The sequence below is a fragment of the Budorcas taxicolor genome, chromosome 7, assembly GCF_023091745.1.
Source record: "Budorcas taxicolor isolate Tak-1 chromosome 7, Takin1.1, whole genome shotgun sequence".
Classification (NCBI taxonomy): Eukaryota; Metazoa; Chordata; class Mammalia; order Artiodactyla; family Bovidae; genus Budorcas; species Budorcas taxicolor.
The window spans coordinates 30804255-30818977 of NC_068916.1; the positions used below are offsets into that span (position 1 = coordinate 30804255).

At 42.6% G+C, this 14723-nt stretch overlaps 1 protein-coding gene across 1 annotated transcript in view; it reads right to left on the reverse strand.

Annotated features, from left to right (window-relative positions):
* The window catches only part of SNX24 (sorting nexin 24), a 171382-nt gene that overhangs the window by 52425 nt on the left and 104234 nt on the right, over window positions 1-14723 (reverse strand). Inside the window, exon 3 of the mRNA XM_052643813.1 lies at window positions 6446-6550. Coding sequence (XP_052499773.1) covers window positions 6446-6550 — 105 coding nt within the window. The remainder of the gene's footprint in view (window positions 1-6445; window positions 6551-14723) is intronic.

Here is a 14723-nt window from a genome sequence, read left to right on the forward strand (position 1 = left end):
ATATATATATATACACACACACACACACACACACACACACATATACATATAAAGTATCAGCAAAAAGTAAAAGTTACAAAGAAATGGCAAATGGGGATTTTGGAACTGAAAAATACAATAACATAAAGAAAGGGCTCAGTGCAGGGTTCAATGGCCCAATAGAAGGAAAAGAGAAAAGAATCAGTGAAGGGGAAGATAGAAACAAAACAAAGTATCTAATCTGACCAATGGAAAGAAACAGTCAAAATAAATAAATAAAGGTCTTAGGGCCTTGTGCAACTATTATAAAAAATAGAACATTCCCATTATTGGAGTCCTGGAAAGAGAGGAGTAAGAGAAAGGGGTTGAAAAAGTACCCAAAAAATAATGGCTAAAAACTTCCACATGTGGCAAAAGAGAAACCTACAGATTCAACCAGTTGGTAGGATTCCAAACAGGAAAAACTTAAAGAAACACAAACCAAGACACATAATAATTAAGCTTCTGAAAACCAAAGACAAAGACAAAATCTTGAAAAAAATGCCATTTGATTTTTATTTTTCAAGCATAAAAGTTTTCTATATTTCTTCCTCTCTTTAACATTTATAGAGTACCTGGGGCTCCCCTGGTAGCTCAGCTGGTAAAGAATCCGCCTGCCATGCAGGAGACCCTGGTTTGATTCTTGGGTTGGGAAGATCCCCTGGAGGAAGGCACGGCAACCCACTCCAGTATTTCTGCCTGGAGAATCGCCATGGACAGAGAAGCCTGGCGCGCTACAGTCCCTGGGGTCACACAGAGTAGACACAACTGAGTGACTAAGCACAGCACGGCGCATAAGAGCACCCATTCTGTGCCCTGAGACGTTTACGTGATTAGACAGTATTTGAACAATAATTGTTTTAATAAACAAAATAAATCAAACATCTTGCCTTCACCATGCTAGAGTAGGCACAAAGGCGATGAAAACAGCCAGTTTAAAGCAACATCTTACATATACAGGAAAAACAATTAATATGACCATGGATATTTAAATCAGAAACCACGGGGGCAAAATGAAGTTTCGAAATATTTTCCAAGTGCTGAAAAAAAACTAGAATTGTCAACCCAGAGTCCTACATTCAAGGTGATCAGATTTAAAACATTATAAGGTCCTTGTAAATGTCAGGAGGCAACTAAAGATAATAGGGAATCACTGAAAGGATTCATACATACTAACGGGGTAAAATGGGAAGAGAAAAAGGAGGAAGAAATCTGCCACCAGTCTAAAAGCAAGCAAAGAAAGAAAAATTCAGCAAAAGGGGAACTAATGAAACACATGGATAAAAATTAAATATTGTATTTGAATATAAGCAAACAAACCAACAGAAAATGGATGGTTGTACTAAGCCCAACTATATCAATAATCAGGAAAACACAAGTGGGGAATTTTAACATACCTTTTTTCTTACAGATCAAGCAGTCAGGTTAAGGTACAGGAGATTCACTTTTAAAATGTCATTGGATTATATATAGTTCACTGCAGTCAAGGGATTAGAAATTTGCAAGTGCACACGGTCAATTTTAACAGATACCTCAGGCACTACTGGAAAAGTCAAAAATACAATACTCTTTAATTCAGACTTCTGACCGAATGGAACATTATACTGCACAGTATAATTTAAAGAATGAGTGAGGGGCAGGCTCGCCAGGTAAACAGGGTCCTTTGAAGATAGCACTCTGCATCTACCCACCCTGACCCAGATATAGCACAATGTTCTTCAAATGAACTTTTTTTCTAAGGGATTAAAATATCAGCTTCGGTTATCCTTTGTCACGAGTTACTATGAGCTATTTCTGGTCAGCTCCCAAAACTTTAGTAACTTTTCACTCCATGTGATAGAGATGAAAACATAAACAAGTGCTGTTCCTGAATAAGTGACATAAGACATGAGTCCCTTTCTCAGAAAGATAAATTTCACATTATTGCAATAAACAGCATAAGTGTGCTGTTCATGCAAAGTTCTGGTGAAATTCCTCGTCTGAAAATCATGAGAGCTTCCAAATTAAAGTTGCTAATAAAGAATGATAATAGACTTGCCCATTAAATCAGCCCTAAATAAATAAGTGAAGATACAGCCTTGCTAACCACTGTTTTCTCTTTCTGGAAGAAAAATCAAGGGTCTTCATCTTTGATGAAGTACTGAAGTGTTGCCAGATTATGTCTAGGCATTAGAGGGTTTCTTCATTCATTGTGCTCTGCCCTTGGAGAACCTTCTCTGAGGAAAGGTGGAATTGTTAAGTATTTCTCGTTTGATTATTTTCTTCCCCACTTCTGTATTTTCTCCTCTTCCTTCTCCCTGGGCCACCAGAAGGAAAGAGGACATCAGACTTGAACTGATCTCTGTGTCCCCCTGTCTTCTGTTGGAGCTTTTGTTGCTGTACTCTGTGGAACAGTTGCCCAACTAGGGAGGGCAGCTCCCCATCAATTGGATAAAACAGTTTCATCAACTGGATAAAACAACCAATGTTGAGAACGCTCCTGTGTTCTCTGATTGGTCCTTTCACAGTATCCTAGAGTCATTTTTTGAGCGTAATACCTTTGGGAAGCTCTTGAGATTTATGAAATCCATTTCTATGATGCATGTTGTGTTCTGAATTATCTCTTTCCTGAAGAGTTAGTGCTTTCATTCATCTTGGCCTTTTTCGTCAATGCTTGGAGATCCCTGGTGATCAGATCTCACTGCAGAAAGCAGCTTGAGGGGACCTCCTCACGTCAGCAGGAGTGCTTCCTTCTGACGGCAAAGTGTGGGTGGAGCGTGCAGTTTGACGGGCTTCTCCTTGAGGTAAGAGGAGGGGGAGGGGGTTGTCAACTTGGGGGCCCTGATATCCACCTTAGAAGCTTTAGCTTCCTCAGACATTCTGTTTAGTATTTTGTTGCATTTGTTTTATTTTCAAGAACATAGTCTTTACAAATTTTGGACTTGGTCATAAACATGAGGATGTATTCTGTACAGAATAAGTAGCCTGGGCACCCGTCCGGGTTCAGTCTCACCGCTCACCTCAGCCTCTGCCTCACCTGCCGACTCCAAGTCCAGAAGACTATCTCCACCACAGCTGTGAGTAGGCTGCCTCCCACATCCACACAGGCTCTCATGGCTGAGCTTGGCTTTTCACTTTGTAGCAGCCATCACATGCTACCAGAACATTCCATCTTCTAGAAAAACTGTCAAATTTTTTTTTTCCCATTGATGATCCCCTCTTTTCCCTGCCCATCCACCATCTAACTGCTGTGGTTTATTTCTTTTTAAGTTTTTATCCTTTTGTTTCAGTGGGGTCTTAGGAAAGGTGGAAAATCCTCTCAAACTGGGAGATAAAATATTACATAAACCATGTCTGATGGTCAAGTAAGTTTGGGAAATGCAAATTAATTTATTCTTAAGATTTCTGTTTCTATCCAGATGACTTAACACAGAAAATACATTGCTCACAGTTTTTAAAGGATTCTAAATATTGAAGTCAAAGATATAAAACAAATCTATCGATCAAAGAAGTTGGGGATAGACAGCCAGTTAAATTGTGATGGTTTATAAGCTATTTTCCTTTACTTTTATTATCATCATCCTTAAGACAAACTATATGTTAAGGCTGAAAATTTCTCCTGACTTAGAAAACCTACAATACATAATAAAAAGAGTCTAACTTGGGAGTTAAGAAATTAAAATTCCAATCCTATCTCTTTAACTAATATATTCCAGGAAGTGAGCAAGTTCCTTAACCCCACTGGAATCCTGGTTCTCCATCTCCAAAATAAAAGAGCAGTGTGGGCCAATTTAGGAAATGTGTGCTGAACCCATCCATGGTCTAGAGTGTATTAGTTGCTCTGGGGACAAAAGGAAGGGTTTTCTCTAGCCCTTCCAAGAGTTAATCTGTCTGTTTTATGGGTGGTAAACTGAGACCAGAGGGATGCTCGTGAACTTAACTGAAGGGCAGGAGACAAGCTGGATTGGATAAGGTCTGAGATTTCTATGAGCTTAAGATGCTATGGCTTGGGGTATTAATATTTTCTCAAGTGTATGGGCCTGAACAGGGCCATCCCATATACCTCAAGCTGAGACGGATTCGCTGCAGAGTGCTGCCTGCCAAGCAGTGCTAGTGGTACTTACGCTCAAGGGTTCAGACTGGTACAGGGGGTGAGTGGGATTCAAACTGGATTACACAGGTGAGTAGAAGAAATAGTGGGAACTGTCTTACTTCTGAAGAGACTTAAACACCAAAAGCTATTAAGAAGTGACCCCTAAGCCAGGGTTTTCATTTCCCTGGGAATTGATTAAGCACTCATCTTTCATCCACACTCATCTCTGTAACTTCCATTTGGCTCCCACAGAACACAGACAGAATCAGAGGAAAGGCGGAGAAGAGAAAGCATCCTTGAACTCCTTCAGGACTTAACTGACAACAAACTGAATATTAAACACACAAAAGCAAACAAGCCCTCTCAGTCGTTCAACCACATCTTTCAAGCTCTGTTTCTGAGAATAGAAAATTCTAAGCTCAATTTGAGTGTCACTGTAAACTCCTCTCTATGCCAGATGATTTTATCTGCATATTTATATCCAAAGTACAAACATCTTAAAATGTTTACACTGAGTAGTAATGGGAGTCATGTGTCAAATACAATGGGAGGAAAGAGCAAAGCTTTCTTCAGAACTGAAGCTTGAAGATATACAATATCTGTGGAAAATCTGGCTTACAAATTAAAATGCGTTGTTTACCAAGCCCGTATAATTATAGAGAGCATGCATTTTTACCCTTTGCGTACAACATCTAAAGTCTCATTTTGGGGTTTTGGGGTTTGGTTTTGCTCTGCAGTTGCAGCCCGAGGCTCTGGAAGTCTCATGGCTCCATATACAGAATCTCTAGGCACACGCCACACACTTTCCTGTTATGTGCAGTCTCTGCTTCCCTTAATCTCCCACTGCCGGGGAGAGGCAGTGAAGGATCCATCTACCACATCCCCAAGCAGAAGAACAAGAGTGAAGACAGCCCTCCTCTGGGTTCTGGGGGTTTCCACACACCAACTTTCCCCTGTGAACACTGTAAAGACCAAGAAAACTGTGGGAGGCCAGAGACGGCTCCTTGACAATTTTTCTACTGGGGGAGAGGCCTGTGAACTGATCCCTAAGTACAAGCCTGTGTCAACAGCCTCTCTTGAGCTTCCAGGTACTAGTCACTCAAGCACAACCAACCAGAAAACCTCTGTAGAGGACACCAGATGTAGGCTTCATGAAGCCCATAGCTGCCTGCCCAAACAAAATCCACTGAGGGTTAACGCTGAAGGGGGTTACAAAGACAGCTGTGGACGAACACCAACTTCTTTGAAGAAACATGTCCTGGTTAGATCATCATGGTAAATTCAGAACTCCGAGGAGATGCCCAGTTTTTGAGAGCCAAGATTCCCCTACACCAACCCCTCACTCCTGGTCAGTCAGCCTCATGCGTCAGCCCCTCAAGTGGACTCACGTCCTGACGAACACAGGCGCCCAAGCCCCCCACCCTCCTCTCAGCGCCTACTCCACATGGCGCTCTTTGGATTAATGATGGCTACACTGACTGTTCACCTGAGGCCACTAGCACTTTTTGTTTCAAAACTCAGGGAAGTTGACATTGCCTCACTCTTTCCTTTTGTTTTTTTCTGTCACTTGGCAGAGAGACTGCTTTGTCTTATCTGACTTAGGTAGATCTGTTTGCTCCTCATAGCTGCAGGGAAGAGAGTCCTATGGATTGTTTTAAAAACACACATTCTACTTTTTGAAGAAGCTAGTACTTTGTCAGAGGCAATTTTTATATACTTATTCTCAATTTGATTCCAGACGTGTACCAGCCAGGCCCACTGAAAATGCAGTTTCTCTCATTTTCTCTCGAACACTCAACATCTAAAGGCTAGGAACACTACGCCACCAGGAAAGCCCTAATAATGAAGTTGCTCAGTCGTGTCCAACTCTTTGCAACCCCATGGACTGTGCCTACCAGGCTCCTCTGTCCATGGGATTTCCCAGGCAAGAGTACTGGAGTGGGTTGCCATTTCCTTCTCCAGGGAATCCTCCTGACCTAGGGATCGAACCCGGCTCTCCTGCATTGCAGGTAGATGCTTTACGATCTTAGCCTATGAGGAAGAGACGAATCTTGAAGAGGAAAGCTAAAAACAAAAAAGCAATTTGTAGGATTGAACAAAAAAATAGACATCTTGTACACTTGTTTTTACTTTTATACTAAATTTTCACTGCCACATAACCATTTTAAAATAGAACCTAATTAAAGATAAAAGAACCAACCAACAACATATTTATAATTTTAAACTTTCCTTTCATTCAGAATGTTTGGCTTCTTGATACGGTCTGCATCTCACCCATGAGTTCTGAGAAAAAACGCTGAGACATATGATTCTTTAAGTGACATTATATTAATTGAAGATCGAAACACATCTTACCTGTAAATATGTTTCCAAACCTTGTCGTCGTTGTTCTAAGACTTTGGGGACCCAGTTCCGAACATGTTTAGAAGGAATTTCTGGAGTTTTAATGCATTTCTTAAGCTACAAAGACAGAAATGAAAACAAACACAGGAAATGTCTTTTGATTATAAAGACATTATTTGAGGGAAAAGCCAATAAAAGAAAGTGAACCACTGTGATCTCCAATAAAAAGAAAGTAAAATATCTATACACTGAAATTTTATCGACAATTCTTTCGTTAGCTGGCCTAAATAGTCATGTTTCAGAACATGAGTTCTCTGTTTTAGTAGTTGTTATTGTTATACATCATCTGGTATAATAGATTGGAATTTTTTTCTGAAAAATTAAGAGTTCAATAAGTGAATTATAAAGAAAGTATAGAAGTTTTTAATTTCCAAAATCAATGAATACAATAACATTATGGTTGGAAGAACTACATTTCTGATGAAAGGTCTTTCTACATATTTTTCACAGAAAAAGGCAAAACAAAATGCAACTGCTGATAATCATCATTCCTGGAATGCCATATGAACTAGACCACATCATATGGAGGGGTTGCTTAAAAGTTCTATAATAAAAAGAACTAAAGACTGATCTTTCCAATATTTCTAAGCATTAGGTCTAAATTTTGTTCATGATAACTGAGTGATGGTTCTCAGCTAAAGGGTTCTCTGCCCTTTCTGGGCAGCAGTTTTAAGGGACAATATAAATAAAGGAAAATTCTTTTGGAAGTTGAGTTAGAGCTGCCTGTTGCAGGTTCCTCCTACCACATCCTAAACCTGTGAATATTACCTTATAGGGCCAGCTACTACTGTGTATATCTGATTACATGATATTACCCTGGAGAGATTATCCTAGATTATACAGGTGGGCTCAATGTAATCATAAGGCTCCTTGTAAGAGGGAGGCAGGAGGACCAGAATCAGAGAATGGAAGATGATACATGACTGGCTTAGGTGACAAAGTAAAGGCCGTGAGCCCAGGTGACCTCTGAAAGCTGAAAAGGGAAAGGAATCAATTATCTCCTACAACCCATTCATATCTTAATTTTAGCTCAATGAAACTCAATTTGGGTCTCTGACCTTGAGAGGCATAAGATAATAAATTTGTGTTAAGTCACTGCTACTGCTGCTAAGTTGCTTCAATCGTGTCCGACTCTGTACAACCCCACAGACAACAGCCCACCAGGCTCCCCCATCCCTGGGATTCTCCAGGCAAGAACACTGGAGTGAGTTGCCATTTCCTTCTCCAATGCATGAAAGTGAAAAGGGAAAGTGAAGTTGCTCAGTCGTGTCCGACTCCTAGCGACCCCATGGACCGCAGCCTACCAGGCTCCTCCATCCATGGGATTTTCCAGGCAAGAGTACTGGAGTGGGTTGCCATTACCTTAAGTTTATGGTAACTTCTTACAGCAGCAATGCATAATAAACTAACACACTGCCTCTAAAGTGGAAATATTTTAATGCTCTAATTTAAAAACTTGGAAGCCCTACTAAAATTGCTCCTTTACATGAGAAGAAATGGCATAATGACCTCTAAGAAAATATTAATATACACAGCTAAACCCCAGGATCTAAAACTGTAATAAAACTTTTTTCTCATTCATAAGCATATATTCACCACTAACCAGTCTAGGCTGAAAGAAGGAATCTTGTGCATTTCATAGCTCAGTGCTTCTAGTTCAAGATGTTAGGCTGAGCCTGTGTTTGCTTCCTCCATTCACAGCTGAAGTGCTGCTAACAAAGGGTAAAAGTGCTAGCTGCAAACCCAAGTCTATCCTTCTCTTGATCATCAAACTCCTAAATTATTGGAAATAATACTGTATTTAGCTAAATTCAGCTTTAATTTCCCACACCCCCTTGCAAAGAGTGGGGGCCAAAGGTAATCAGAAGTCATAAAGAAAAGTTTTCCATAAATACTAAGTGCAGCACACTCAGCTGACTTGCACCAGCTGTCCTGTTTCCCCTTTACCTCTTCCTCCCCAGAAGGTGACTGTGATGGCTGGAGCTGCCATGACCATATGCCACCACGAGGTGAGAGTACTGAAGATGGAAGACAGGTGTCCAGATGACTGAGCAGAAAAAATGGTCAGTACCTGAGCACCTCCTGGAGCTGCCACAACAGCCTGACTTGTTTTTTAGGACAAAAAAAAAAAAAGTCCTCCCACCCTCCTATTTTAAAGTTACTGGCATGTGGACTTTCTGTTTCATAGACCTGAATTTAATCCTGGAAGACATTAAGAAAAGAATGCCAATGGAAATAGGACTCACAACAACAGAGAGAACAGGGCAAGGAGGAAGGCGCAATCACCAAGCAAGAGATTAACAGCTTTGTAAAAGACAGAAAGCAAGGGCATGATGGTAAAGAAAAGGCTGGAGCAGAGGAAGCCCCAGCCCAGACCTCCTCAGAAAGCGGACTGCAAACGTCTGGATGCCAGTCTTCTCAGAAGCCTGAGAGGCTGTGTGCTCAGGACTGGCGTCAAGAGGAAGAGGGAACAAGAAGCGGGACTATGTCTTCAGTTCAGTTCAGTCGCTAAGTCGTGTCCAACTCTTTGCGACCCCATGAATCGAAGCACGCCAGGCCTCCCTGTCCATCACCAACTCCCGGAGTTCACTCAGACTCACGTCCATTGAGTCTGTGATGCCATCCAGTCATCTCATCCTCTGTCGTCCCCTTCTCTTCCTGCCCAATCCCTCCCAGCATCAGAGTCTTTTCCAATGAGTCAACTCTTTGCATGAGGTGGCCAAAGTATTGGAGTTTCAGCTTCATCATCATTCCCTCCAAAGAAATCCCAAGGCTGATCTCCTTCAGAATGGACTGGTTGGATCTCCTTGCAGTCCAAGGGACTCTCAAGTCTTCTCCAACACCACAGTTCAAAAGTATCAATTCTTCAGCACTCAGCTTTCTTCACAGTCCAACTCTCACGTCCATACATGACCACTGGAAAAACCATAGCCTTGACTAGACGGACCTTTGTTGGTAAAGTAATGTCTCTGCTTTCCAATATGCTATCTAGGTTGGTCATAACTTTTCTTCCAAGGAGTAAAAGACCACAGAGGTAAATAGCAGCCCAGTGTTATCCCTAAGCATGCATACCCCTATTCTATAAAAAAAGGGTAGGTGTTTTCCAGTGGTCATGTATGGATGTGAAAGTTGGACTATAAAGAAAGCTGAGCACCAAAGAACTGATGGTTTTGAGCTGTGGTGTTGGAGAAGACTCTTGAGAGTCCCTTGGACTGCAAGGAGTTCCAACCAGTCCATCCTAAAGGAGATTAGTCCTGGGTGTTCATTGGAGGGACTGATGTTGAAGCTGAAACTCCAATACTTTGGCCACCTGATGCGGAGAGCTGACTCATTTGAAAAGACTCTGATGCTGGGAAAGATTGAGGGCAAGAGGAGAAGGGGACGACAGAGGATGAGATGGTTGGATGGCATCACCAACTCAATGGACATGGGTTTGGGTAAACTCCGGGAGTTGGTGATGGACAGGGAGGCCTGGCGTGCTGCGGTTCATGGGGTCGCAAAGAGTCGGACACAACTGAGTGACTGAACTGAACTGAACTGAACTGAACACAAAGGAATCAATTGTTCCATTCTGGTGATGTCAAGCCAGCATCCAAGCAGAGATAACGTGTAGGCAGTTGGATGTGGGTCTGTAAACTGGGAGGGAGAATATCTGAGTGATACTGAGAGCTCCAGAGCTAGGTGCCATGACATTGGGAATGAGGTACAGACAAAGGAGAAGGGCTGTGAGGGGCCGAATCCTGAGAAGCTCCCAAGACCTTGCCTCCTTCACATGGCTGCAAAATTCCTCCCTTGCATCTGGAGAGGACTGGTGAATGAGGTAAGACAGTCACTCCTCTGATTGGGTTCCACTCTATGAGACCCAGTCCTAGCAGAGGCCTGGCTTTGAAGAAGTGAGCTGTGGGTAATGACAGGGACACATGGCTAGGATTTTAGGATGGCCTCAAGGATCTAAGAACAGTCCCTGGCTAACAGTCCGCAAGAAAAGAATGGACTTCAGTCCTACAACCGCAAGGAACTGACTTCCATTCATATGAGGATAGGATGGTAAAGAGGACCCTGAGCTGCAGATGAGACCACAGCCTTGGATGCCTCTGATTTCAGCCCCATGAGACCACAAGCAGAGAATCTGGCTAACCTGTGCCCGGACTCCTGATCCATGGGAACTCTGAGGTAACACATTATCTTGTTAAAGATGCTAAGTTTGTGGCCACTATATGCTGCAGTACAAAACTAATGCAAAGGCCTTGGTCTGAGACACCCAACTCTGAGGGGCAGAGAAAAGAGGCTAGACAAGCAGTGAGGAGGCAGTGAAATGGTAAGCTAAGAAAGTGTTTCTAGAAGAGATACGATCAGACTGTGCAGACACTACAAAGTCAGAAACACCAGGAAGCAGGAAGGCAGAGACTCCTCTTCCCAGGAATCATACTGAGAGAGGAGAGCAATGCAGCGAGCATAGCAGGGAAGCATGGAGTCAAAGTGGGTTCTATTATGTTCAATGGGGAATATTATAACATATTCATTTATTGATGAGACTGATTCAGTCTTGGATGGAATGAAAGGAATAATTGATGAATATCTGTAAGGGAATAAACATATACCTCATCGCTACACTATCTGAGACATTTCTCAAACAAGAACAAAGCCAAAAAATGCTAATTATCCTGCGGTAATAAGCTTCTTAAGTTTTACTTTAAACATGAAGAAATTGTCTTTAACACAACTGAACCACAACATTTCGTACGTTTCAGAATAGAAAATCAACTGCATCATCTGTCTGTCTCTCTCTCCTTAAAAAAAAAAATCTTGAAGATATAGTACTGAAAAGATTTTCCCCTTTTTATTTATGTCAGAAGTACTGAGGAGGCTGATCATCGTAGTTGCCGGGCTCGGTGACAGCATTTGTAGGTGAGTAATGAATGGCTCGAGATGAGGAGAGACAAACCCAAGACAATATGTCTCCAGGAGGGCTCAGCTGCTTACAAGAAAAACACTCTTCTGCAGCTCCATCCAATGATTAACTGTCCAGGCCAGGCTGCGTCCAGACCAACGGCCTTTCTGATCCCCACAGATAGCAACCAGATTCCACGATGCCACAAACACAATCCCCCTCTGTGTGGCAGGACCACTCCCTTCCCTTTTCATACTGTTACAGGACTTTACACAGAACTTACCCCACAAAGACCTACAGTATGTACACTGGTGATAGCAACCATTTTCCACCAAAAGGAACAGAAATACTTTCCCCAAGCATGGGGATGAAATGATGAAAAAGGAAAAAGAGGTTAGAGAAAGAGGTGGGGAACATTTCACAGTGGGTAGGGGGTGGGCATTCAGTCTTTCACTCCATGTTGTCATCCTATCTTCTCAGGGTTCCCTTGAAGGACAGTTCACAGGGTGCTATACCCCCAGTTTAACCCCATACAGCAGTTTTTTGGTTCTTTTGAATCATGGACTTTGTTAAATTGAACATGAGAAGGCAACAGTCTACCCAAGCCAAAAGTAGGCAGGCACAAGAAACTTGTTCATTTAGGAAGGGACCAGCACCAGGCTTCCTGGAAACCTTTGTGAATAAAAGGCTGGTTGCCAATGGACAGGAAACAGCTGGGAAGGCCACGTGAACTGTGCCTAGCAGTTTGCCAGGTGGGGATGTTTTCTCTCCACACCGAGGATTCGGGCCAAGGAAGGCAGAGCTGCTTTCAAGGACCCAAGACTGATAGTGCAAACACCTTGGCTGCAGAGGGGCAGAGCCTGGGCTGGGGGGAGTGTGGAGAAGGCTCTTGTCTTACCCTGTCAGAGCCTGGGTCTGAGCCATAAGGAGAGAAGCCTGCAACTTTTGTTTTAAGATATTATGCTAAGAGTGTACCTTCCCAGGGGGCACAGTGGTAAAGAATCCACCTGCCATGCCGGAGATGTGGGTTCGATCCCTGGGTCAGGAAGATCCCCTGGAGGAGGGCATGGCAACCCACCCCAGTATTCTTGCCTGGGAAATCCCATGGACAGAGGAGCCTGGAGGGCTACAGTCCACGGGGTCACTAAGAGTCGGACACGACTGAGCAACCGAGCACGCACATGCTAAGAGTGACCAGAGAACAGGGTGGGGGTCTGTTTTGGTTTCAGTGTGGTGGTCATGCTTTCCCACCCAGGACTAGCAGACCTTCAGAACAGGGGCAAGTGTAACCTGGGGTTAAGTGAAAGCAAAAGGAGCTTGCTCAGTCGTGTCCGACTCTTTGTGAATCCATGGACTGTAGCCTGCCAGGCTTCTCCGTCCATGGGATTTTCCAGGCAAAAGTGCTGGAGTGGGTTGCCATTTCCTTCTCCAGCAGATCTTCCTGGGATCAAACCTGGGTCTCCCGCATTGTAGGCAGATGCTTTACCGTCTGAGCTACCAGGGAAGTGGTTAGACTTACCATAAACTAAACTCCCACAATAAAAACTGTTCTTGTTGACCAAATATTCCTCTAGTAATTCATAAAAATGCATACTGTTCTCCAAATATCTCATTTGTCAAATACTTCAGTTCAGTTCATTTGCTCAGTTGTGTCCGACTCTTCGCGACCCCATGAATTGCCGCACACCAGGCCTCCCTGTCCATAACCAACTCCCAGAGTTCACTCAGATTCATGTTCATCGAATCAGTGATGCCATCCAGCCATCTCATCCTTGGTCGTCCCCTTCTCCTCCTGCCCCCAATCCCTCCCAGAGTCTTTTCCAATGAGTCAACTCTTCGCATGAGGTGGCCAAAGTACTGGAGTTTCAGCTTTAGCATCATTCCTTCCAAAGAAATCCCAGGGCTGATCGCCTTCAGAATGGACTGGTTGGATCTCCTTGCAGTCAGTTAATGCCTAATATGTGCCCAACACTAACAGACAGTGAGGAATATACAAAAGACATGGTTCCTATTTTTATTTATTCATTCATTTTTTTCCTTTTAGTTTTGAGATTTTAGTGACACATAGCACTATGTAAGTTTAAGGTGTACAGTACGATGATTTTACTTACATACATTGGTTGCCACAATAAGTTCAGTGCCTATCTATCATCTCATATAGATATAAAATTAAAGAAATAAAAAAATATTTTTCCTTGTGATGGAACTCTTAGGATTTAATCTCTTAACAATATTCATATATAATGTACAGTAGTGTTGATTATATTTATCATGATGTACATTATATCCCTAGTACTTGTTTATTTTATAACTGGAAGTTTGCTTCTTTTGACTACCTTAATCCAATTCTACTTCCCCCAACACACTCCCCGACCCCCCACCCACCCCCACCTCTGGTAACCACAGATTTGACTTCTTTTCTATGAGTTTGTGTTTGAAGTATAATTCACCTACAAACACTGTGTTAGTTCCCAGTACTGACTGGATATCTCTATGCAATATAAAATGATCACCTGGATAGTCCAGTTAAGGACACAGTTCCTAGTTTTTTAAATGTATCTTCTAGTTAGATAAAACTTAGGGATAACTAAATTTTAATTGGGACGTCCCTGGTGGCTCAGATAGTAAAGAATCTGTTTGCACTGCAGGAGACCTGGGTTCAATCCCTGGGTCAGAGAGATCTCCTGGAGAAAGGAATGGCTACCCACTCTAGTATTCCTTCCTAGAGAATTCCATGGACAGACGATCCTGGTAGGTTATAGTCCATGGGGTCACAAAGAATCAGACATGACTGAGCGACTAACACAACAAAAAAGTTTAAATTCTCTCATAGCCGTTCTTAAGTAGAAATCTCTACTCTAAAAGGGAAAGGCATTCCAAGGATAGAGAGATTCAGGAATAAAAGAAACTCACCTTGAAGAAGAACCTGCAATGTTTCAGTTTTATTTAAACAGATGAGAACACAGAGAGAAAGCAGTATGGCAAAGTCAGAGAGGCAGTGATCTTCATATACTGGGTTGATGGGGAAGACTGGCTTGGCTGCCATTAGCATTTTCTTAGGAGAAGCAGTGAGAAATACAGCTGGCCAGTAAAGGGGTATATGGTAGACAGAATCCTGGTCTTCCCAAAGATGTCCATGTCCTAATCCTTGGAACCTCTAAATATATTACCTTACAGGTGTGATTAAAACAAGTACTTATAGATGGGAAGATTGGGCTTCCCTGGTGGCTCAGCAGGTAAAGAATCTACCTGTCACTGCAGGAGATGCAGGTTCAACCCTTGGGTCAGGAAGAGCCCCGAAGAAGGGAATGGCTGCCCACTCCAGTGTTCTTGCCTGGA